Source organism: Musca autumnalis, unplaced genomic scaffold (assembly GCF_047663935.1).
Source record: "Musca autumnalis isolate F117 unplaced genomic scaffold, ASM4766393v1 scaffold_1, whole genome shotgun sequence".
NCBI lineage: Eukaryota > Metazoa > Arthropoda > Insecta > Diptera > Muscidae > Musca > Musca autumnalis.
Window position 1 is genome coordinate 207,926,327 of NW_027411644.1, and position 25,450 is coordinate 207,951,776.

Genomic DNA, 25,450 nt, shown 5'->3' on the forward strand with positions numbered 1-25,450 from the left:
CAACAAATTCCACATATTCCCATATTGCATGTGCCTTGTTCTGGATAGAAAAAAATAAAAAGAAACACACACGCACAAAGCTTTTTCGCATTGACAGTTTCTACACCAAGATCTATTTATAAGGTCACGTAAGTAGCACAACAACAACTGTATTTTGGCCGAAAATTCTTCAATATGTCAAAATGTTTGTTTATGTTTTCATACAAATAATTCACAATAACATAAAAATTGACAGATTGAAACCAATCATCATGTTCTACACACACCACATAAGATTTTTGCTATTGTTTGTTTCTATTTGATGTATGTATACGTTTGATTGAACGATTATGATCCGAATGAATGAACTGGATAGTGAACTATGAACAGTGATCTAGTTCATAGTTCACTATCCAGTTCAGTAAAAAGAGCTGAACTATTGAACTAGATCTTTCAAATGAACTAGATTGTACAACTCTAGTTTATAGGTAATAGGTGTGAAGGGGGTGAAACTCTGTGCACAAGGTTCTGTAATCTGAAATTATTCATTGGGCCTGTTTCACTATGTCGAAAAAAATGATTGCGAACGAAAAACACCTAAACTTTGGTTTTCATGGTAATATTGACTTTTGCTAATTTTATATATATAATTGCTCCACATACATCCCATACGGGACAAGGGAGACTTCTCTCATATCGATGAGTGCACGCCGATTCATATTAGCTCAATGATATGGGACCTACTGTTTATCGCCGAGTCCGAACGGCGTGTCTTAAGACACCACTTTGTAGAGAAGTTTTACATGGCTGAAATACTCAGGAAATGTCGCCAACATTACTGAGGGGTATTTTGCCACCGTTAAAAATTTTGATGTTGACTGGCCGGGGAATCCATCCCACGACCTTCAGCGTGCAAGGCGGGTGTGCATACCATTGCACCACGGTGGCTTTACGGCTGACATTATCTATGTTAAATTTACCCGAATAGCTCGGAGAATACTAGGGGCTACAAAATTACCTAATGGTGTGAGGCTGATTAATTTTCCCGGTATGGCCTTCATCCAATATATCACATTACAGATGCTGTGACTCGTTTCCAATACAAAAACATATTGGACAACACAATGTTACTACAAACAGAAGAAAAATGTTTTATATGGATTTTTCAGCAGAATAACGATCCAAAAAATGCAACCCCATATGTCAGCGATTGGTTCCAGCATGGTATAAGTAAAGAGGTAGATTTAAATGAAAAAATCTATAGAACCCTTGTTTTTCTTGAATTCCTAAAACTTCAAAATAAAAGCAACAATTGGTTTTGTTTACAATGCATTTTTTGAGCATTTTATAAACAACGCGAAAAATGAATGAAGAGTTAAGTTTTCTCCACATAATCGAGTTGTGAATATGATAAACTGATTGTTTCAATGCAAATCTCACCAATTTCTTCCATATAAATGGTCTAAAAGCAATTTTAAAAATCATTGGAATCGATTGTTTTTAAAATTGTTTGGCATATTATTCAAACACCACACACACATACATAGTTTGTTTATATTGTTTTGAAGTTTTAGGCATACTCGAATGAAAAAATTTTAAATTGACATAAAGCTTTGGCTAACCTTTCTTATTAAACCATGGTTCCAGGACAATATAATAATGTTACTTGACTCGCCTAGGCAGTAATCGGACATGAATCCACTCCATTTTGCTTCCACAGCACACAGCTAGGATGCACTCCATTTTCGATCCAAATCACAGCCTTTGATGTAGTGTTTTGGATTGAATTTAAATGCAGTCTAATGCCAAGTTTGCACTTGCGCTCCAAAATCCACTGGATTTCACGAAATCCTGAAATACACCCCGATGTTTACATTTATTTTTTGTTGATTTCAAACATATCACAATGATCAAGGTAGATGCATATGCGCAGCTGATCGCACACGAAATTTCAAAACAAGTTGTTGTAAATCAAGGCATATTCATATAAGGTAGAAGTGACAATCAGCTGTATTCTTACTTTTTTTGTAAATTTAGTTTTCAAAATGTAATAGGGTCTACTCATGAAATTTGTAACTTCGAAATCTGCTACCTTAAAATACTGTTTTTCATCCTAAACGTGTAATAAAAATGACCTACGAGAGTTATGAATGCCTTATATTTACATTTTGCCTCAAATGTGTTCTATTCTAGAGGATTTTCAAAATGCATTTATGTTTTTCCTGAAAAAATTTTGGAACGACCCTATTATTCAATATTTTCTTTGACAATTAATTTTCAATAACAACAATGTTGTTTTTGTAAATTTGTTAGTTGTTGTAATCCATGCATATACCTTATAATAAATATACCTTGTTGTAAATTGAATTAATCATCAAAAATATACGACAATATAGAACTTTACAACTTTATTTGGAAACTTATCGTAAAATTATCTATATATCGTATTAATTGTGTATAGTACTAACACATGGTACAATCATTAAAAGGTAGGGCACAGCAAACATCTGATTACAATTTTTTCCTGAGGTCCTCCTATTGTGTCAAAACAGATTTGACAAAGTTGACAAACGGCAAAATAAATTTATTCAAAATCAAATTGGATACGTACAAAAACAAAAGCTGTGTGCCAGAACTAAAACAATGGGGCCAGATGAGTGGAATATGCTGTGGCTATGTGTTGGGACTGCAGCTTACCGATGTTCAACTTCCGTGTTGTGTCCGTTCGTAGCAATATGGTGATCGGAGTCCATGTTAGCTCCTCGTAACGATGAATGTCGAGATGCTTAAATCTGGTACTGCTAACTGCAATGTTTTTGTCGCTGCAAAGACTATCAACCTGATCCTTTGGCAGAAGTTTCACTGGGAAGGCTGAATTGTCGGATTGTTGGACCAAAGTTATTCTCCTTTCCAATTTCGGCATTAAAATAGCATAAATAAATGTAATGTCATGTGTAGAACAACAATTATGCGTTTCTGCTAAGCGCTCAAAATATATATCTTTGGTCTGTTCGGACCGTATGTGCCGGGGCCATTAGGTGTTGTTGTGACGCCTTTCCCAATGCATCGTATTTCCTGTATGGCAGTAATATTGGTATTTTTCAAGTACACCTTCCAAAGCGTAAACTGCGCCTTCTACAAAGATTCCGAACATTCCAGGTGCAGATTCGCTGTTTATAATCCATAAAACTTTTGCGAGGTCGTCAACTTAAGAGGGGCGGTTGTTTTCTGTTTCTTTGTTTTGCGTAATACGATCTTTTGGAGGGATGGATTACTAGCCCAATGCCCAACTCAAGTTTTTAACGTTCTTATGAGTAAACATGTTAGCTCATTAACCTTAACAGATAGTAAAGGTAGCTCGGAAGGTGGCACCAAGGTGATCTTAGTGTCCACTGAGCCGGGCGAACGTTTTATATCCTCCAGTTTTCTGAACTAAAATCCGGAGGTACCCTTATATGGGGGCTATACCATAACGTGGACTTAATAAAAAAATTTTGGTAGAAATGTGTTTTAATTTCTGCAGATACAAAATCTTAAATTACAAGGGCAAATTGAGCTAATACATTCAAAATTCCTGAAAGCGACAATTCGCGTTATATGGGGCTATAATACCAAAACGTGGGCATACAAACATATATAAAATATTTCAATTTAAATATTTGACAATATTTCAAATAAACAAACCTGTTGCATTTGATATTAGTCATTTGAAGTTATAAGCAAACCGACATCAGAGTTGGTTTTTTATAATTTCATGAACCTGCCCAACCTTCTAATAATTGAACCATGGTACTAACAAATGAAAAAATAAAAAAAATGATTTTATTGTTGAGACATCGTTATAATAAATTTTGATAGGTAAAAGTTGTGCTCAGAACCTGCACAATATTAGTACTTGCAGTAGTTTTCCCGTTTAGTGCTAAAAATGCGTTCCCGTACTCCGAAATCTAGCCAGACTTGCACTTATCTTTAAACAAAAATAGCGCCGAATAACACCCTCTTCTCCTGTTTTCGCCATACAATTTTGGCCTAGTAGAAACTAGCAGCAAGCATGTTCATTGGCATCTAATATGATAGCTGATACGTTGATTTTGACGTTTATGATGGAGTTTTTGCAATTTCCGTCATTTTTTCGTTCCCGTACTTTTTAAGAAATTTGTATTGGGAAGCAATTTTTGACAATTCGCTCTTTTTCTAACATTACCATTAAAAAAGTACGGGAACACAATGAAAAATAGCATTGTAACAAAGTAATTTAATATTTTTTTTTTCACATTGTTTACATATTTTGACAATAACATTTTTTGTTGCAGCAATTGACCATCTACCTTGCTTAATGTGATACGTGAAAAGTGTTGCAACTTTTGGTACTTTTTTAGGCAAAATCAGGGTTGTATATCATGTGTACTGTGATTTCGATGTTGATTTCGCTGAAATCACGAAATGAGATGATTTCATTTTTGTATGCGAAATCATGAAAAATTTTGCTTGATTCCGCGCGAAATCACGAAACGCCTTCGAAATCACGAAACGACGCCAAATGTAAACTAAGCATAAAGATGTTATAAAATGGAAGCCATTGCAAATATCCCAAAATAAATAAAATACATTGCTTATTCGTGTAAAACAAGAATATTAACTTTATTACATTAACACAAATTATAAAAACTCTCCATTAAATTTGATCGTAACTAAGTTTACTTCCTTTTCTTCTTCTTTTTATGACATCGAAATTGATATTGCTTTATCATCCAAATGGTTTTTCATTTTTCCTCCTACTTCAGTTCAGATTTCCAAAAAACTTCAACTCCACTTCAAAAATAATTTGCGTCTCGTGAATTACAGCAATGTTCATAACTTTAGTTTGTATTTCTTTATTTTTTATAAAACAAATTTTTAGAATTTTAACACTCTTTCTTATGTTCAGAAAAAAAAGACTACGACTGAAGGGATAAAAAAATTGGCTTGCTTGGCTAGGGATCTTTAAGCGAGTGCTTCCAAAATGTATCGAGCGCAGTGCATTTTCATAACTCCGTGTGGACTACATCGAAAGATGTATTGAAATCATAACTCTGCATTGCACTACTTCCAAACTTTTTTGCTGGGTTCGTTTTCATTTTCGTTCGACTAACCCCCTGTTTTTGTAACTTATTTTTGTTCGTTCGTCTATATTCGTAATAATTTAGGCATTCATAGCTCAGCCCCCAGATGACATACACATCTAATTTTTCGTATACCCGTTCCATATATCATTAAGGATTCCTCATTTAAAAATCAGCGCTCTAAATTTGCGCTAAAGCGAGTAAATCGATCTACAAAATTTGACAATTCGTGTGAGAAGAATAAAAATTTTTACAAAAACTGGGGGTTAGTCCCGGGCCACACTAAAGTAATTTTACTGATATTTTGACATGAAAGTAAAAGAAAATTTAAAATAAAACGGTCTGTTTGTTTCATACGAATATTGCAACAAAGCAAAATTGCAGAACACATGAAACCGTGTACACTAGTTTCTTGAAATTATACATTTTTCCCAAAAAATGCAAAGTTTCATGTCAAAATTTTATTGAAATTACTCTAGTACGGCTCGGGACATAGTGAAACAGGCTGTTATGCTACGTTTATATTTACGATATCCACACGCACACAACACACAGACACGATAATATTAATTTAAAAAAAAAAAAAAACAAGAATTTCAACACACTAATGTTTATGAACTGATTTGACTTAATTCAAAAACAAAAAACATAATTTTTGCAAGTTATTTTAACAATTTATTTCCACTTTTCTTATTGTTTAAGTATTTTTGTTTTTCTCCATCATACAACAACATAAGACAGTTGAATTTGTTCGGTAGTTTATGACGAAAAAGCAGGGTTGCATATAATATTATGGTGTTTTCGTGCGTTGTTTAGAATAGTCCCCACACTAAAAGTCAAAAAATGCAAAGTTTCATTGAAATTACTTTAGTATGGCCCGGGACATAAATGACGCAGCTATCGTCATTTATTTTTGTATGGTAAATGACGAAAAATGTTGCCTGTTTTAGCAAATAAATGACGATACGGCACTAAAACCTAATTTTAGTTCTAATGTAAAAAGCATATTAATGGCATTGGTTTATTGTGCGATAAATCATCCAATTCGATTAGCATAAATAAAGAAAATACAACACTTCATATACATTGTGGTCACTGAACACACGCCATATTGGAAAAAAATCAATTTTACTGGAAAACATCAACGAGATGCCAGAGTAGCCATATCAGTTCTTAAAAAATATTTCTGCTTAAATTACCAAAAGTATTTAACAAAACCTACTAATTGAGTATTTATTGAATAAATACAGAGTATTATATTCATAAAATGTATAATATTCTCTGATATTTACAATGAATTCCTTGCAAATTTTACATTTTGGTTTGTGTTGTATGGTTTCTGAACTACCCTGTTCATGATTTTGACAGTTCTTGTCATTATTCCAATACACCACGGACTGATAAATTCCTCTGCAGTCATTGACTTTGCTGGTGTTAGTAATTCTTCTCATTACAGTTTGCCACTGTTGTCAGGGTTCGTTCGAAGTGAGTACACGCAAAAAACTAGAAGCCGCAAAAATAGTTGAGATTTTTCTTTTCATATCTTGAAGAAGACCAACCACATTGCTATTGAATAATCAATCGGTGCTGAGAAAAAATTAAACATGATTTACGATTTGTTTTCATTCTCTTACAAATGTAACAAATAAAAACATTTAATAAGAGAATAAAATAAATTAGTAATATCAATAAAGTGCAATTTAATTAAAAAATAGAATGTCATAAAAAAAAAGATGGAAGAAAATTTGCCGATTTTTTTATTCAACTCGGGTGGAGAGTGTGCTGGAGAGAAGTTACGTGAGTGGTGAATATGTTACGACAGCCATCTTGCGTGGTGGATTACCTAAACATACACACACTTCCAATATTTGCCGAACAACTTCTTGGCATACACGACGATTGTGCTTGTCAGTTGGAATCAAGTACAGCGGCTTTCAGCAGCTCTTCACCGATTGGGTTAAATAAAAAAATGTTAGCAAAGATTTTTTCGGTTTTAATATAATAGTGAATACAAGAATATAATAAACAATGATAAAGTGATGTTCAAATTAAATATTAAATAGTTTTTGATCTTTTGCAATGGAATATTAACTTTTTAATAACTTTCGTTTTGACTTATTGCGTTACGTAACACATACGAGAAACTTTGAGAATAGTATTTGCAAAAATGTGATACTTGCTCATCCTAAATTGCTAACACTTCAAAGAAAAGAACTTTCGAACAGTTTTTATCGGCGGCTTTTGTGTTTTCTTTTGACATTTATAATCTCTATACATCAATTAATTATTTTATGTATTTCTTTTGCAGAGCTTACGTGCGCTAGCTTCAATTTCTTGTTGATCTTCAAGCAACTTAAATAAAAAAACAAATCAAAATGTTCGTATCAACAGTCTCCCGTATTGCCCCCGTTGCCAGGACCGCTGTAAGTATAAATAATAAAGACAATAAGTTTTTTTGCAAACATTTTTGCATTACATAAGTTGTATGGAATCGATTTTTTCTATACACGGTAGCAGCAGCCAGCCCGCCTCTTTCGTCTGTCAAAAGCAGTTCTTCATATTCTCCTCTCTCTCCCCCAATACATGCCTGTTTTTTGGCATTTCACTTATTCTATTCTCTCTGAATTCCAATGGCTCTTAGTGGTGGATTTCCATTGACCGCTCTCATTTTTATGGTGTATTTGTCAAAGTAGCAGAAAAAACGTTACATAAGTTAAATTTGAGGTTAGGAGCCTTTTAAGTTATGGAGAGTTGATAAAAATTGCAGTAAAATTGGTAATTCTTTTTTGTTATTACTTGGGAAAATGGATAAAAGTCAATAGTAATGAATGTATTTATAGATTTTTTTTGTTTACCAATTGTTAAGTGGTTGCCGGGTTCATGTTTTTCCGGATAGTTTTTGGGATGTGGCACCGGTAAACGTTATGACACTATTGATGTTGCGGTATTATTAAATAATATCCGTCCGCGTGATGTAGTTTTTCAAACATCAAGTTACTTCCTTATGTTTTATAATACATTTTGGGGGTTTTAGGGTAATTTAAGGGATAATTCAAGGTTTGCAATTATGTAATTTCGTTAACTTTAGGGCCTACCAAAATTACATAAGGTAACATTTGGAGTTGTTGAGAAATTGTTGGAACATTTTAGAATATGTTTGGTATAATTTAGTATAATTAAGTTTAGTGATGCTGCTGCATTGGATTGTAAACAATAATGCCCAGCTGAGCATTCAATACAATTTAACTAATTTGTAATATTTTGGCATTTCAGTTTGCCAAACTGTAATTGCATAACTTATTTTGGCACATGTATAATGTAATTGTACTCTTCCTTTTGTTAGCCTTGTTGTTTTTCATTTTCTTTTTATCAAAATGCCATGTAAGGTTGAATAATTGCTTCTTTTATCTTGAGTTGTTAAATAATCGAGGAATTTTATTGAAGATTCCAAAGTCGATGCCACCCATCGGCTGCGTAATATTAATGTTTTTCTTTTTTACAAAAGCCGGTTCATTTGTTAAACATTTTTCAATTGTTGTTATTTACTAAATGGCAATAATGTATAATTAAATAATTCTTTATAATGTTTAAAAGATTATTATTTGGCTTATGTTTCTTTTTTTTACGTCATGATGCCTTAACTGATTGACCATGTACTCTTCATATGAGAGCAATCAGCTGATTGGCATGCCATTTTTAATAGTAGAGATAGAGGGGGAAGTTTAACATATTAATTTTCTTTTACTAATTTTTAATAAGTTAGTATGTTACTGGAAAATATTACATTATTTGCAGAAAATGTTTGCAATTTAATTATTTTATAACTTCTACCACAAACAAATGTTTCTCATTAGACGTTTTGTGAGTGTGTTCTCCATGAACAAACCTAACCTATAAATGCAAAATGAAAATGTGTTTAACAAAGTGCAACTGTGATTCTTAAAACAAAAAAAGAAGATAAAAACAATCGTGTTTACTAATTAAAAAGCCAGTTTCTAATAATGAAAAGAAATAAATATAATTTATTGCTTTGTTAGAATTGTGATCTTGCCCTACTGCTGGCGTACTAAATAATACTTGTGAATTAAAAAAATTAAATTAAAAAACTTTAAAACATTCTAATAAGGCTCTTAAAGAATCTTTCTTTACACAATAATCTTTTTTTTTTCCAAAGAATTGTAGTCCCAACACGCCCCCACCCACATGCTATTATCAAAAATCCATTGTTAATGTTGCATAACTTTTGCAAATGCTAAGAAGAAAACAATGTTGCTTTTATCTACACCCTTTCTTGTTGGTTACAACAAACGTGAAGCCTATATGTCATAACATTAATTGATAATTTGAACATTTGTGAACATTATGCTGCTGCTGCTAATGTAAAGAATGCGAATATTATTTTATCTTTAATAAATAACAATAATTTAAAAATATTTTTTTTCTTTTTTTATTTCAGCTCCTTAACGGCTCCAAGCAATACTTGCGACCATTGAGCAGCGCAGTCATTAGCCAAAGCCAAACCTTGGCCGCTCAGAACACAACCCCCGTTGCTTTACTGCCACAAATCAGGTCATTCCAGACCTCCCCCGTCACACGTGACATTGATTCAGCTGCCAAATTCATTGGTGCTGGTGCTGCAACAGTCGGTGTAGCTGGTTCCGGTTAGTATTGGAAGAAAAACACTTCAATTTTTTACACAAACTTCAAATTGTGAGCAGCAAAGGAGACTTTTTTTTGGTTCTTTATGTAAATGTTTTTATCACATTCCTACGTCGTTTAGTCAGTTGCAATCTAGCATCTGGGGCTTACACACGAGTATCTGATTACTCTATACATAAAAATGCCCCGGGAAGGTCTGAGATGTGGTCAAAAGTTCATCAAAAATGCCAAGTTGTGTGGTGTTTGAACTTTAATATTTTCTAGCAGGAAACTTGTATGATTAAGAGGCGAAAGTACAAGAAATACTGTATTTTTGTTAAAATATAAAAATACATTGAAATCTTTTGTGACCAGCAATTTTAGTGCAATGTGCTCGCTATTCCCTGTGGAATAGAACTCAATTCAGACTAATCTGTGACTGACTTCCCCCCACAACAACAACAGAATGTGATATCGTTTACATAAAACCAAACAAAAGTTTGCTTTGCTGCTTTTTCATTTCACTTAACTAATCCATTTCTTTGTTTTCTTTCCATCTTCCAATACAACAGGTGCCGGTATCGGAACAGTATTCGGTTCCCTCATCATTGGTTATGCCAGAAATCCATCATTGAAACAACAATTGTTCTCCTACGCTATCTTGGGTTTCGCCCTTTCTGAAGCTATGGGTCTTTTCTGTCTTATGATGGCCTTCTTGCTCCTCTTCGCTTTCTAAAAAGTGTATTTGTGTCCTAAGAAGACTTTAAATCTTAAAAATTATAAACAAATAACATCTGTACCACAACAACAACAAACACAGCTCCATCATCTTTATTGTTTTTAAAAAACATCCAAGAGTAATAAAAAGCAACACTTTTATTTAAGTTTAAAACGGAAATAAAACAAAATTCGATAACAAAAAAATCCCCGAAAGAAAACTATTTCAAATTTCAATACCTACAAAAAAACGCTCTATTATACCATCGATGAAGAGAAACAATGAAGATTTATACATCAATGTAAATCAATCAATTATGAAAATTACTATTTGAAATAATATTCCGTCTACGAAGCATTGCATTTTTCTCTGTGTAAATGTGACGGATATAGGCATTATATAAACGCAAAGAGGAGTTGCCTTTCAATTTTTATTTAAGGTGGGGGAACTTTTTTCGCTAATATGTCTTTCAGATAATTCAATTCTTTGCGCGCTCTCATCACTTCTAATAAAAGAATTGAATATATCTGCCGGTAAATGAAGTACAACATCTTTTTCATTTGGACATTTTTCCAGAAAAAATTCTTCCTCCTCCAATAATCTTTGTTTCTTTTTTCGATAACATGTAATACTTTTCTTTATTATTATCAGTTTCGTATTTATTTAACATTTTTGTATTCTACAAAGTAGAAGAAAAAACGAAAAAACACTAGCCAACAACAAATTAAAAATATCTCTTCGCTACAAAAATGATGTTCGTTGTCATGTATAATTAAAAATTGGTTTAAAAATATTTCAATCTTTTCTCATACATGCATGAAATTGGAAGAAACAACAAACTACATTCACTGCTGTACAAAAATAAGTGTTTTAATGAATGAACAAAGAATGAATAAATTTCAAGGATTTCGTGAATTGAAAAACCAACATCCAAGTACGTCTTTTCTTTTTTAGTTAGTAGTAGATCATGAAGAATGATTGGGTATATTTTTCTGTTAACATCAAGTGAAATTTGGGTGTGTAGTGTAATGCATAGTACTCGTTAATAAAAGTTGTGGTAGTCCTACTGTTTTTGTAGATAAGAACGTGTAGCGTGGAAGAAAAAGTGCTACGTATGTTTTTTTTTAATAAAATGTGTTTGAACTTTTGAGGCTTCTTAAATAAGGCCATGTTTACATTATAGCCTTTTGCAGGGTTAACCTTCTTTATGAGGATTTGTTTGACGTATATGTAATGGAATTGACACTTAAAACCTAGTGGGTTTGTTAAATCCGGTTATATATAAACGTACTATTATTTGGAATTTTTCAAGTTGGTAGTGTTTTTCTTAATAAACAAAGCAGTGTTCGAAAATAAACACTATGGCATCGTACCGTACCGTTCTGTACCGTACCAAGGTGGATAGGTACACTACGATAGTGTACCGCTCCGGAACACAAACACTAAAAAATATTTTAGTGATACTGTACCGGAACACAACGATAATCGTAGTGTACCGCATGCCGGATCACTAAAAATCGTAGTGCTCCGACTTCGGAGGACTAAAAATCGTAGTGTTCCCACTGCGGAGCACTAAAAATTTTAGTGTTCCGACTGCCGGAGCACTAAAAATCGTAGTGCTCCGACTGCGGAGCACTAAAAATTTTAGTGCTCCGACTGCGGAGGACTAAAAATTTTAGTGTTCCGACTGCCGGATCACTAAAAATCATAGTGCACCACGTGTTGGAACACTAAAAAATAATAAAGATATTCACCCTTATTACGGTTGGCGTTGTCGTAGGCGTTCAAGTGTCGTAGACGTAGTCGTAGGCGTTGTCGTAGCAATCAGCCTTATTACGGTTGGCGTAGTCGTATCCAAAATTGCAAATTGACGTGTCGTAACGTCTAATTGGTATTATGTATGTCGTACACGACATTTTCGCAACGACTAATTGGTATTATGTATGTCGTATACGAGATATTACAACTCTGTATGCCATTCTTTTACAATTTTGCTACCACGAGAGGCGTTTTATTACGAGAAACGCTGTGAAATTAGTCGTTAGAGATTTTGTTGACGACAACAGACAAATTTCTTAAAACGTTAATAAAAACGAACAAATAAAATGGATTTAAACAAAAGGTATGTGTCTATATAACAAAAAGATTATATATTCGTATAAATTTTATAATATTGCACATGTTTTAGAACAAAAGTCACCACAAAAAAGCAGTTTGACACAATGGTCCAGATTTTGCAGAACAATCCAAATTTGGCCACAGGTTACAGCAATGGAATAAAAAAAATTAGCGTGAAAGAAGAGTGGAATAAAATTAGTACGAAACTCAACATTTTAGGACCGCCAGTACGAACAGGTGAGGGTTGGATGAAAGTCTGGGCTGACTACAAATTCAAGTTAAGGAAGAAGTTAGTTTACAATAAGGCGGAATGTCGTGCTACAGGTGGAGGATCCTTCAAGCAGTACATACTAACAGACACGGAAGAAGCAGCATCAAGCTTGTTACAATTGTAAACGCGGGCAATCAGTCAATTGGAATCCAGCAGCCTTCAACGCTTCGAGAAACAACCACTGAGGAAGAACTGTTTGAAGCATGTATAATCCATGAAGATTTAGAAAACCACGATCCCTGCACAGTTACTCCCCAAAGCGTAAGCAGGCCTCATGCAAAAGAGCCGCAGGTCGTAGTGAATCAGGATCCCCGCACAATAACCCCTGTAAGCATAGGTATCACTCATGGAAATGAGCAACAGGTCCAAGTGAACCAGGATCTATGCCCACTAGTCACAAATACACCTCACAGAAATGGATTTCAGCAACAGCAACTGAGTATCAGTCATGGAAAATATGTTTGATTCTTGTCGTAACTGTTTTCGCCTTACTTTTAAATCGTTCGGAGTATATTCATCCTCATCGTCGGATATAAAATAACCCACACTTAACATTTTTATGGTTATTTGTGACTAGTGTGCAGGGATCCTGGTTCACTTGGACCTATTGCTCATTTCCATGAGTGATACTTATGCTTACAGAGGTTATTGTGCGGGGATCCTGATTCACTACGACCTGCGGCTCTTTTGCATGAGACCTGCTTACGCTTTGGGGAGTAACTGTGCAGGGGTCGTGGTTTTCTAAATCTTCATGGATTATACATGCTTCAAACAGTTCTTCCTCAGTGGTTGTTTCTCGAAGCGTTGAAGGCTGCTGGGTTCCAATTGACTGATTGCCCGCGTTTACAATTGTAACAAGCTTGATGCTGCTTCTTCCGTGTCTGTTAGTATGTACTGCTTGAAGGATCCTCCACCTGTAGCACGACATTCCGCCTTATTGTAAACTAACTTCTTCCTTAACTTGAATTTGTAGTCAGCCCAGACTTTCATCCAACCCTCACCTGTTCGTACTGGCGGTCCTAAAATGTTGAGTTTCGTACTAATTTTATTCCACTCTTCTTTCACGCTAATTTTTTTTATGCCATTGCTGTAACCTCTGGCCAAATTTGGATTGTTCTGCAAAATCTGGACCATTGTGTCAAACTGCTTTTTTGTGGTGACTTTTGTTCTAAAACATGTGCAATATTATAAAATTTATACGAATATATAATCTTTTTGTTATATACACACATACCTTTTGTTTAAATCCATTTTATTTGTTCGTTTTTATTAACGTTTTAAGAAATTTGTCTGTTGTCGTCAACAAAATCTCTAACGACTAATTTCACAGCGTTTCTCGTAATAAAACGCCTCTCGTGGTAGCAAAATTGTAAAAGAATGGCATACAGAGTTGTAATATCTCGTATACGACATACATAATACCAATTAGTCGTTGCGAACATGTCGTGTACGACATACATAATACCAATTAGACGTTACGACACGCCAATTTGCAATTTTGGATACGACTACGCCAACCGTAATAAGGCTGATTATGTTTTCTTAGGAAAATTAAATATTTGGTTAAATTTGATCAAATAAAAATTAAGATAAACTGTTACATCCATGTATGTTTAAATTAGTTAAACACATTGCGAAATATGGTCAAAATTATGAAAAAACAATATTTAGTTTTTGTGGAATGAAGCAGAAAGATCGTCATGCCGGAGCACTAAAAATCGTTTTGTACCACGTTTTGAAACTATAAGATAATGAACCATATATTAATTTATTATGATTTCTGAGGAAATTAAATATTATATATATTTTTTTAATAAATAAAAATTTAAAGAAAATGTGAAAAACATCTGATTTAGTTTTTGGACAATGGAACACTAAAAATCGTAGCGTACCACGAGCCGAAACGCTAATAATAATGTTAAGATAATCGCCTGTTTATAATGTGTTTATTAAATATTTTATGTTTTTAGAATAAATAAATATGTATTTATTTATTATTTAATAAATTATTTATTAAATTATTATTTAATTAATAAAAATTAGAAGAAAATGTGTAAAACATCTGATTTGATATTTAGACAATGGAGCGCCAAAAATCGTAGTGTTCCTACTGCCGGAACACTGAAAATCGTAGTGCACCACGTGTTGGAACACTAAAAAATAACAAAGGAATTATGTTTTCTTAGGAAAATGAAACATTTGGTTAAATTGGATTAATAAAAATTAAGATAAACTGTTACATCCATGTATGTTTAAATTAGTTAAACACATTGCGAAATATGGACAAAATTATGAAAAAAATATTTAGTTTTTGTGGAATGAAGCAGAAAGATCGTCGTGCCGGAGCACTAAAAATCGTTTTGTACCACGTTTTGAAACTATAAGGTAATGAACCATACATTAATTTATTATGATTTCTGAGGAAATTAAATATTATATATATATATTTTTTAATAAATAAAAATTAAAAGAAAATGTGAAAAACATCTGATTTGGTTTTTGGACAATGGAGCACTAAAAATCGTAGTGTTCCGACTGCCGGATCACTAAAAATCGTAGTGTTCCGACTGCCGGATCACTAAAAATTGTAGTGTTCCGACTGCCGAATTTCTAAAAATCGAAACAATGCAGCACTAAAAATCGTAGTGTTCGACTGCAGAACATTAAACATCGTAGTGTTCCGACTGTCGGAACACTAAAAATTGTAGCGTACCACGAGCCGAAACGCTAAAAAGTAACGTTAAGGTAATCATCTGTTTATTATGATTTATGAGGGAAATTAAATATTTTATGTTTTTAGGATAAATAAACACATATTAATAAATAACAAGTAAAAAAGTATCAGTCGGCTTTGCCGACAGAGATATACCCTCAGCCTGTGTATATTGAAACAATTTTATTTTTCCAAAAAACGCATGTATTTAGGGAGTTTTAAAAATTTTGGGCGTTTGAACTGACAAAAATGTTGATTAGGATTTAATATCAAATGTTTTGCGGAGGAGATACTAAAAAGAATGGATCTCCAGCCACTACATATGGTACCATAGGGGTTTTTTAGAACTTCAGGGATGTTTGCTCAAGAAGTATGAACTTGCCCCTGAAACAACTTTTACCATCGCAATTGAGGCAGCAATGCAAGTTGCTTCAACAAAAATCAAAGTGATTCGAAAGCAGGTCTTAAAGTGAACATGTATCCGAAATTTTGAGTGGGAGGTACCAGATGGAGTGGACAAATATAGTCCATATTTGAACCTGATCTATATCTGGTAGATATATTAGGATGTGTAAAGTATGGACCAATTCGGCCACTCTCTTCAAGAATTATCGTACGCACAATTTTTCCGAACATTTTTAAACTTTTGTGTTTGGACAAAATATTACTAAGGCCAAACTCTGGACCGAATCGGCAGACCTGTTCGAGAGTTATTTTGCCCTCCAACCTCCTCACACGGTGTCATAGGGGTTTTTTGCAACTTTCAGGCTATTTTCTCAGGAAGTATGGACTTGCCCCTGATGAAACTTATACCGTCGTATGGAGGGCAGTGAATACAAGTTGCTAAAGCAAAAATCAAAGCGATTCGAGAGATGTTCCTAATCTGAACTTTTTCAAAATTTTGTGTGGGAGGTACCCGACGGAGTGGACCGATTGAGTCCATATTAAAACCTGATCTAAGTCTGGTACACGCTCCACGATGGGCAAAGTATGGACCAAATCGGTTACACCCTTCAAGAGTTATCGTGCGTACAAATTTTCCGAACATTTTCGAACTTTTGTGGGGGAGGTACCGGAAGGAGTGGACCGATATAGCTCATCTTCGAACTTAAACTAAGTTTGGACAAAATATTACGAAAGCCAAAATTTGAACCGAATCGGTTCATCCCTTCGAGAGTTATCGTGCGCTCCAGCCAGCCAGACAGACAGACAGACGGACGGACATTGCTCAATCGACTCCAAATTGTCTGAAACACATTTCGTCCAAACATACTTGGGGTCTAAAACCATTATTTCGATGAGGCACATTTTGCCCGTATGAAAGTGTATATCACCAAATATTTTTGAAAATTTAACATAGCTGAAGCCAAGGTTTACCCTTTTAGAACACGCGACTCGTGATTGTTTATTATAAAAATTAAATACCTTTGGATAAAATGAAATGTTTTTGGACGTGGCAAAAAATATTGGCCTTAAAAGATAATTTGTGTGGAAGCTGTGGCTATATTTATGTTAAAAAATTGGTGAAAATGGGTTGAAGCCACCATGTCTTTTTTTGTTTTCTCTCTATTTGTGAGTAAACCACACTTCTCTCGAGTTGCCTGTCAAAGTAAAAGCAGCAGCAAACTAAATAAGGATCATCTCACTAATGTATTACTTTTCAAAATTTCGTCTGCTTCTACCATTAAATGATGCTGACAGTTTGAAGCCAGATTTACAGTGTTTTTTGAAATTTTCTTCTAATTTCATTCCGCAAACAGGTTTTTATAAAAACCATATATAGGATTGTAGTACATGCGATTCTGAGTTATTTGATAGGAATATTGTGAATGTAGTCTGCACAGCTTCATAGAAATCTGCATCCAAATTCGAAAATTTTGTGTGAATGTTTTTCTAAAAATCATATTTTTCGGCCCTAATTTTAACAATTGTTATTCGATTTCTTCGTACTTGATTGCACATTTTAGTTTTTTACGTTCCTGATCCAATAAATCATTCCTCGTGAAAATCCATCTACTAAAACGCGAGTTACGAGATATTCCAAAGTAGAAAAATCACCTAAAATTGTTTTTGATAATATCGCGTATTTTATCGAGTTTTCTGCGGATCGTTTTATTTTATCGCGTTTTCTGCTGATCGTTTCCACTGCAATGAAAAAACTAGTGCAGCATCTTCATTTTAGCGGAAACAGAGATTTGAAAACTTCACTTATAAGGGAGCTACATTCATTTTATCTCAAAAAATAGTGTGTGATGCTACATCCACGGTTCTTGATTGCTTGCCTTGAAATAGACATATATCGATATAGTTTTTCATGGTGAACACTGAAATCGGAGGCGGACAAAAATTGTATACACTTTGCGCAACTTAGAGATATTTTATAGGTTTTTTAATGCTAGGATGCAGCAGATGCTACATCTTAGCCTCCAAATTAAATTTCGAAAAATATTTACAAATTAAAAGATATGGTCTTGCTGTACATGAAAATCACATGCGGACAAAATGATTTTAATAATTACGCGATTTACACGTATTTTAAAATGCATATAAATTAAAATGGGTTATTTGACCTCTATTTCCATTTCAGAAGCTTTGAGATATATTCGCCTCAACCCAATTACCTTCCCTAATGGGAAAGCTTTAATATGAATGTCAATAAAGCTAAATCCGTCTATTTTATTGGGAGATTTAAGCAAAACGAAGGAAATATTTCTATAGATTTTTCCAATATTTTCTACTACATAATGCATGTGAAAAAATATTTTGTCAAATAAAAAATTCTTTTTTGACCAAAATATGTGCTTATTTTGGCTGTAACATCAAAACTATAACACCAATCTGTACGATTGTAGTCTCATTTTATTTGCCCTTAAGTTTAGATCTACAACACATTTTTATGTAATTTTATGACCACTAAATTGGCCTTAATTTTGAAAAAAGTTGACTTATATTCAATAATTTATCAATTTTATGTACATTCCGCGAATTCTGTGTAAGATTTTGCAGGTATTATGCAATCTACTCGCTGAAGTCACTTCGAGAGAACTTTTTTGTAACAATTGTGCTTATTAAAATAATTAGCGTTTTTATAATATTTTCTTTCTTAAAAAGCGAAATAAAAGCGCCATAACTTTTGTCCGCAACAACCAAAAATTGGCTCGCGACCAGATTCGTACTGACAATTTTTTTCTTAACCTACATATCAAAAATCGTTGATGTAGCGCGAAAAATTATCCGTTTTTTTTGAAATGGAATATGAAATAATTGACAATATTCCTGATATACCCTTCATAGCCTAAAGGCTCAGGGTATAAAAATTAGAAGTAAATGTGTAAAATATCTGATTTGATTTTTGGACAATGGAGCACTAAATCGTAGTATTCGACTGTGGAGCACTAAATATGTAGTGTTCCGACTGCTGGATCACTAAAAATTGTAGTGTTCCGACTGCTGGATATCTAAAAATCGAAACAATGGAACAATAAAAATCGTGGTGTTCGGTTGTGGAGCACTAAAAATCGTAGTGTTCCTACTGCCGCATCACTAAAAATCGTAGTGTGCCGACTGCCGGATAACTAAAAATCGTAGTGTACCACGTGCAATACGAGGGCGGTTCGGAAAATTTTTAGCGTATTAATGAAAGAGAATAGTTAGTTTTTCAAAAATATTTTTAGTTTTCAATATAATCTCCTGAAACTTCAATACACTTAGTCCAACGCTTTTCTAGCAATTCTATCCCTTGATTAAATAGTTTTCCTCAAGGTCTTCAAAATATTGGTTTACAACTGTAATTGCATCTTCATTTGAGGTAAAACGCTTGCCAGCTAGGAATTTTTTTAAATTTGGGAACGACACTTGGAGCTAAATCAGGAGAATGAGGTGGGTGGTCAAGCAACTCGTACTTTAATTCGTTGACTTTAGCCATTGTAAAAACACTCTTGTGCGCTGGTGTGTTGTCTTGATGAAAAATATTTTTTTTTTGTGTTGTAAGCCAGGACGTTTTTCTCGAATTTGTACATTTTATTGATCCAAAAGGTAGCAATAGTACTCTGAATTTATTGTTTTACCCTTTTGCAGATAGTCAATCAATAAAATACCTTTGAAGTCCCATAACCTTGCCATAACCTTATCAGCCGATTGAATTGTTTTTGCCTTCTTTGGGCACTTCCTCCAGCTTCAGTCCATTGTTTCGATTAGTCAGAACACTACAATTTGTAGTGCGCCAATGTACAACAACCGCATCAATGTTTTTCATATTTTCTACTTAAGATCCCAACGTAATTAATTAATATGTATACATACGTGGATTTAAGAGGTGTATCTGAGTTTTTATGTCTTAATTTGTACTTATCTCAAAAATTATAAATATTTAATTTTTCTCGCAAATCATAATAAACTCGTGTGTGGTACATTATCATTACGTTATTTTTTAGTGTTCCGACATGTGGTACACAACGATTTTTTAGTGCTCCGACTGCGGAACACTACGATTTTTAGTGTTCCGACTGCGGAGCACTACGATTTTTAGTGTTCCGACTGCGGAGCACTACGATTTTTAGTGTTCCGACTGCGGTACCCAACGTTTTTAGTGTACCAAAATGTGGAACACTACGTTTATCGTTGTGCTCCGGATCAGTATCACTAAAATATTTTTTAGTGTTTGTGTTCCGGAACACTAACGCTAAAAATATTTTAGTGATACTGTTCTCGGAGCGGTACACTATGTTAGTGTACTGTTTATTTTCGAACTCTGAAACAAAGTCGCAGTAGAGTGAGGAAACGCCATGTTTACGTTAGTGCTTTTTGTCGGTTAAGCCTTCTGAATGAGGATTTGTTTGACGTATACGCAATGGAGTTTACCGGGTATGTTCTGAGACACACTTCACCTCTCACTTCACACCTCAAGCACTTTGTTCACCGCATTTACTCCCTATTTTTTTTTTGGAAATTTCTTGCGGCTAATATTCATTGGGTTATTTAAAAAGAAGAGTACACCCTAGTCCGTCCATAAAATACTCGAAAACTAAGCGTCAATGGGTTGAACAAAAAGCTTGAGGCGTGAAGTGAGAGGTGATGTGTGTCTCAGAACATACCTGTACATTTGAAATAAACCAAATCGCCGTGGCGCGCACCCTGACAAAGGCTGACTTCCATACTGTCAGTTGCTTTGTATTCGTGCATGAAACTAGGGGTTCTTAAATCGAGTTCCATACTAGAGTAATTTTATGAAATTGCATGGCAATTATTTGTAATTGTGCCATGATACCGACATTCGAACATTTGTTCATGCGATGATGTTTAAGACCTTACATTCTTTAGCCAAGCCTTGGTGAACATAAAAATCATGCTATTGACCGGACATTAATCTGTGGACAAAATACCACAGCAAATGACACTAATGTTTTGAGTTAATCTCCTTCACTTTAGCATGTTCACCGTTTATTCGATACTCATTACACTCACACTTCAACGCTCCTGAAATATGCTTTCCTGTCTTTCACGTGTGTAGAACTTTCAAATTTCTCTATGTTTTGCCTGGAATGGCTTCAGTAACGAAAGCATGCCATTGTGTTGTTATACCTGAAGAATATTTATCTCCTCATGTAGATGGTCCATTGAAGGCATCCAGTTGCAGTTCTCATGGCGGCATTGTGGCAAGTTTGCAAACTTTTCCAACGCCATGCATTTATGTATATTCGCGGACCATTCTGGCGCCGCATAGCTCATCACAGACCGACCTATCGCGTTATACAGTATGCAAAGTTCATATTCGTACACCCCTAAAAAATGTATAAAACCGTTATTAATTCCATATTTTATGTGCAAATATGAAATAATTGATAGGAATTACCATAACGAAGAAAGATTTAAGAATAACAAAACAAATTTTTAATTTATTCCGTCATTTAGGTATAGATATGAAGCCTGTGTGGTGTCAAAATTCGTATTCGTACACCTATAAGCACTATATATTTGGAGTTTTTAAGGATTTTCAAAACAAAATACCGCAAATTTTTGTTTTAGTCCTCTTTTTGAATCTCTCTGCTATATAAATATTTAAAAATAACGGTAATTTTATTAAAATGTTGCATGAATAAAAAGTCGGAGGAATATTTAAAATCCTTAAGAAAATTGTGCTAGATATGATTAGCTATTGCAATTTATTCCCGAATTTTTGACGAAAATAGCTAATAGCAGTCCTACTGTAACAATATTCGAGGTCTAATATGAAAATAAATGTTGTAAGCGTTTGGAAATGCAAAGAAACGTAATGCGGGTTTAGGTAATGTTTGGTTTACATTCGGCGTCTTTTCGTGATTTCGAAGGCGTTTCGTGATTTCGCGCGGAATCAAGCAAAAATTATCATGATTTCGCATACAAAAATGAAATCATCTCATTTCGTGATTTCAGCGAAATCAACATCGAAATCACAGTACACATGATATACAACCCTGCTTTTGACTGAAAAAGTACCAAAAGTTGCAACACTCTTCACGTATCACAATAAACAAGGTAGATGTTTAATTGCTGGAACAAAAAATTTTAGTATAAAAATTTGTAAACAATGTGAAAAAAGTATTAAATTACTTTAGCTTCGTTCCCGTACTTTTTAATAGTAAAACTCGTAAAAGAGAGAACTACAAAAAAATTTGTTCTCACACACAAGTTTTTTGAAATAGTTCGGGAACGGAAAAATGGGAAATACGTCAAAAAAACTGGAACAAATGTCAAAGTCGGCGTATCCGCCAATCAGACGCCGGCAACCATGTTACTATTTTTTTACTCGCCCAAATTTGTCGTGTAAAAAGTTTTTAAAGAGAGCGTCATTCAGCGCCATTTTTGTTTAAAGAGAAGAGAACATTTTACAACTTTTTTGTGTACGGGAACGCTTTTCCGAGTAAAATGTGTAAAAGTCGTAAAAATTGTAAAAACTTTTTAGTTCTGGAACACAGCTTTTGTTGCAATGCTATTTTTCATTGTGTTCTCGTACTTTTTTAGTGGTAATGTTAGAAAAAAGAGCGAATTGTCAAAAATTGCTTCCCCATACAAATTTCTTAAAAAATATGGGAACGAAAAAATTACGGAAATTGCAAAAACTGCAGCAAATCAACGTATCAGCTATCGTATTTAGATGCCAATGAGCATGCTGCTAGTTTCTACTAGGCCAAAATTGTATGGCAGAAACCAGGAGAATAGGGTGTTATTCGGCGCTATTTTTGTTTAAGGAGAATTGCAAGTCTTGCTAGACTTCAGAGTACGGGAAAACATTTTTAGCACTAAACGGGAAAACTGCTGCAAGTTCTGAACACAGATTTTATCTATCAAAATTTATTATTATGATGTCTTAACGATAAAATCATTTTATATTTCATTTGTTAGTACTATACACAATTAATATGATATATAGATAATTTTACGATAATTTTCGAAATAAAGTTGTAAAGTTCTATATTGCCGTATATTTTTGATGACTAATTCAAATTACAACAAATTGTTTTGAAAATTCATGTTCGATCAGCTGCGCATATGCATCTACCTTGATCATTGTGATATTTTGAAATCAACAAAAAAAAAAAAAAAAAATAAGTGTAAACACCGGAATGTATTTCAGGATTTCGTGAAATCCAGTGGATTTTAGAACGCAAGTGTAAACTTGGCATAAAGTAAACACATTTTTGGTTTTTACTTGGTATATATCGCAAGTTTCGTTTTATATTTGACATAAAACATATTGAAGTTTTAGAATGCGGTTTCGAAAATCATTTTATGTCAAGAAATAACGGAAATTACGAGGAATAAAAAAATGTTAAGGAAGAAAATTTTCCCAGAAATAATGCATTTCTTCAAAAGGTTACCCCACGCTCCTTCCTGGACAATTTACTTCATTCTTTTGACATTTTTGTACTCATTATGGATCCTTTGTTAAAAAATATAATTCTCAAGAAGTAAAAACCATTATTTACGCAATTCGGCAGCCATAACCCTCGTTCATTGTAAACGTAGAATTTCAGTCGTACGCAGACAGTATGAAAACTTGTACAGTTTCATTTTTCTTCATAATTTCTCACAGTTTTCGGCATAAAATGATTTTCGAAACCGTATTCTAAAACTTCAATACGTTTTATGTCAAATATAAAACGAAACTTGCGATATATACCAAGTAAAAACCAAAAATGTGTTTACTTTACCTAAACCCGCATTACGTTTCTTTGCATTTCCAAACGCTTACAACATTTATTTTCATATTAGACCTCGAATATTGTTACAGAAGGACTGCTATTAGCTATTTTCGTCAAAAATTCGGGAATAAATTGCAATAGCTAATCATATCTAGCACAATTTTCTTAAGGATTTTAAATATTCCTCCGACTTTTTATTCATGCAACATTTTTAATAAAATTACCGTTATTTTTAAATATTTCTATAGCAGAGGGATTCAAAAAGAGGACTAAAACAAAAATTTTGCGGTATTTTGCTTTGAAAATCCTTAAAAACTCCAAACATAAGTTTTGTTCCCGTACTTTTTAATAGTAAAACTCGTAAAAGAGAGAAAGAGAGAAAAATTGTTGCCACACAAAAGTTTTTTCAATAAGTTCGGGAACGCAAAAAGGGAAAAAACGTCAAAAAAGCTGAAACAAATGTCAAAGTCGCCGTACCAACCAATCAGACGCCGGCATTCATGTTACTATTTTTTACACGCTCAAATTTGTCGAGTAAAAAGTTTTTTTTTTTAGGAGGATACAGAAATTTCTCGTTCTGTTTAATTTTCTGGTCACTCTTATTGACCTGTTTATCGATACAGAGTCAGCGGTTAAGAGAACTGATGAGGAAGTTTGGCTGCTTCCGAAACTATAGTATTCTCTGCCTCCGCTCGTAGTAATCAATTTCATTACCCACTGTAAAACATTTTGTTTCTTCAAATTTTGAAGGAACAAAAAAAAATGGACTTTAGCTGAAATAAATACACAACAAGTATTATTTTGCAGTCCAACAATACAAAGCCAACAACAGTTTTTAAAGAGAGCGTCATTCATTCGCCATTTTTGTTTAAAGAGAAGTGAACATTTTACAACTTTTTCGTGTACGGGAACGGGTTTTCGGGTAAAATGTGTAAAAGTCGTAAAAATTGTAAAAACTTTTTAGTTCTGGAACAAAGCTATATATAGTGCTTATAGGTGTACGAATACGAATTTTGCAACCCACACAGGCGCCATCTTTACCTAAATTACGGAATAAATTAAAACTTTGTTTTGTTATTCTTAAATCTTTCTTCGTTATGGCAATTCCTATCAAATATTTCATTATTTGCACATAAAATATGGAATTAATAACGATTTTATTCATTTTTTAGGGGTGTACGAATATGAACTTTGCATACGGTATGTGGTCAACAAGGCTTCTTTATCTGCATCCCAAGTGCTGCCCGCTATGTAGTTGAGAATTTTGTTCCTACATATCAGCATGTCGCAGATAGCTGTGGCATGCGCGATCGAATATGATTAGAGAAAATTTTGTGGCATTGAAAATCCTCTACAAGATTGACCTCTATGATATTTCCGTAGGTTCTACAATTTTTAAGACATAGAAGTTGGACAATATACTGACTGCAATTTCCCAACTTAAGCTTATATATCTCAAAAATGGTGCAACCTAGGAAAAAATTACTAACGCCAATCATGTAGAAAATGGTTTTCTGTGGTCCTATTTCCATAAGTCTTGCCGTTTTCAAGCAAAATCGTGAAAATCGAACAAAAAAACCTAAAAATGTGACTTCTATGTCTCAAAAATGGTAAAACCTAGGAACAATTCATAAAGGTCAATCCTCTAGAGAACTTTCACTTTAGCCTCAATTCAATAGTACTAGCAGTTTTTAAGAAAAATCGCGAAACCCAAATTTTTTCTTGTTTTCG

The 25,450-nt window shown here is 33.8% G+C and overlaps 2 protein-coding genes across 4 annotated transcripts; one reads left to right on the top strand and one right to left on the bottom strand.

Annotated features, from left to right (window-relative positions):
• The first annotated feature begins 6,205 nt into the window (after positions 1-6,205).
• On the top strand, positions 6,206-11,364 carry ATPsynC (ATP synthase, subunit C). 3 transcript variants are annotated; one of them, XM_073960006.1, is made up of 4 exons: positions 6,206-6,566; positions 7,390-7,504; positions 9,538-9,742; positions 10,292-11,364. In XM_073960006.1, exons 2-4 carry the CDS (start codon positions 7,457-7,459, stop codon positions 10,453-10,455), a joined length of 417 nt encoding a protein of 138 aa, XP_073816107.1. In that variant the 5' UTR covers positions 6,206-6,566; positions 7,390-7,456; the 3' UTR covers positions 10,456-11,364. The 3 variants fall into 3 exon arrangements, with proteins under 3 accessions (XP_073816107.1, XP_073816109.1, XP_073816108.1); XM_073960008.1 differs by having other exon boundaries at positions 6,547-6,665; XM_073960007.1 differs by lacking the exon at positions 6,206-6,566 and adding an exon at positions 6,688-7,052.
• A 2,171-nt stretch (positions 11,365-13,535) lies between these two features.
• Positions 13,536-14,229, bottom strand: LOC141389018 (uncharacterized). Its single transcript, XM_073960009.1, has 2 exons — positions 14,061-14,229; positions 13,536-13,994 (listed from the first exon to the last, which is right to left on the bottom strand). Exons 1-2 carry the CDS (start codon positions 14,075-14,077, stop codon positions 13,670-13,672), a joined length of 342 nt encoding a protein of 113 aa, XP_073816110.1. The 5' UTR covers positions 14,078-14,229; the 3' UTR covers positions 13,536-13,669.
• Between the last annotated feature and the right edge of the window lie 11,221 nt (positions 14,230-25,450).

What these genes read in the sequence shown, in the direction of transcription:
- ATPsynC (XM_073960006.1), top strand. Translation starts at nt 7,457, where the DNA reads ATGTTCGTATCAACAGTCTCCCGTATTGCCCCCGTTGCCAGGACCGCT. An exon ending in CCCCCGTTGCCAGGACCGCT is followed by an intron (nt 7,505 to 9,537) that starts GTAAGTATAAAT and finishes TTTTTATTTCAG; the next exon opens with CTCCTTAACGGCTCCAAGCA. An exon ending in AGTCGGTGTAGCTGGTTCCG is followed by an intron (nt 9,743 to 10,291) that starts GTTAGTATTGGA and finishes CCAATACAACAG; the next exon opens with GTGCCGGTATCGGAACAGTA.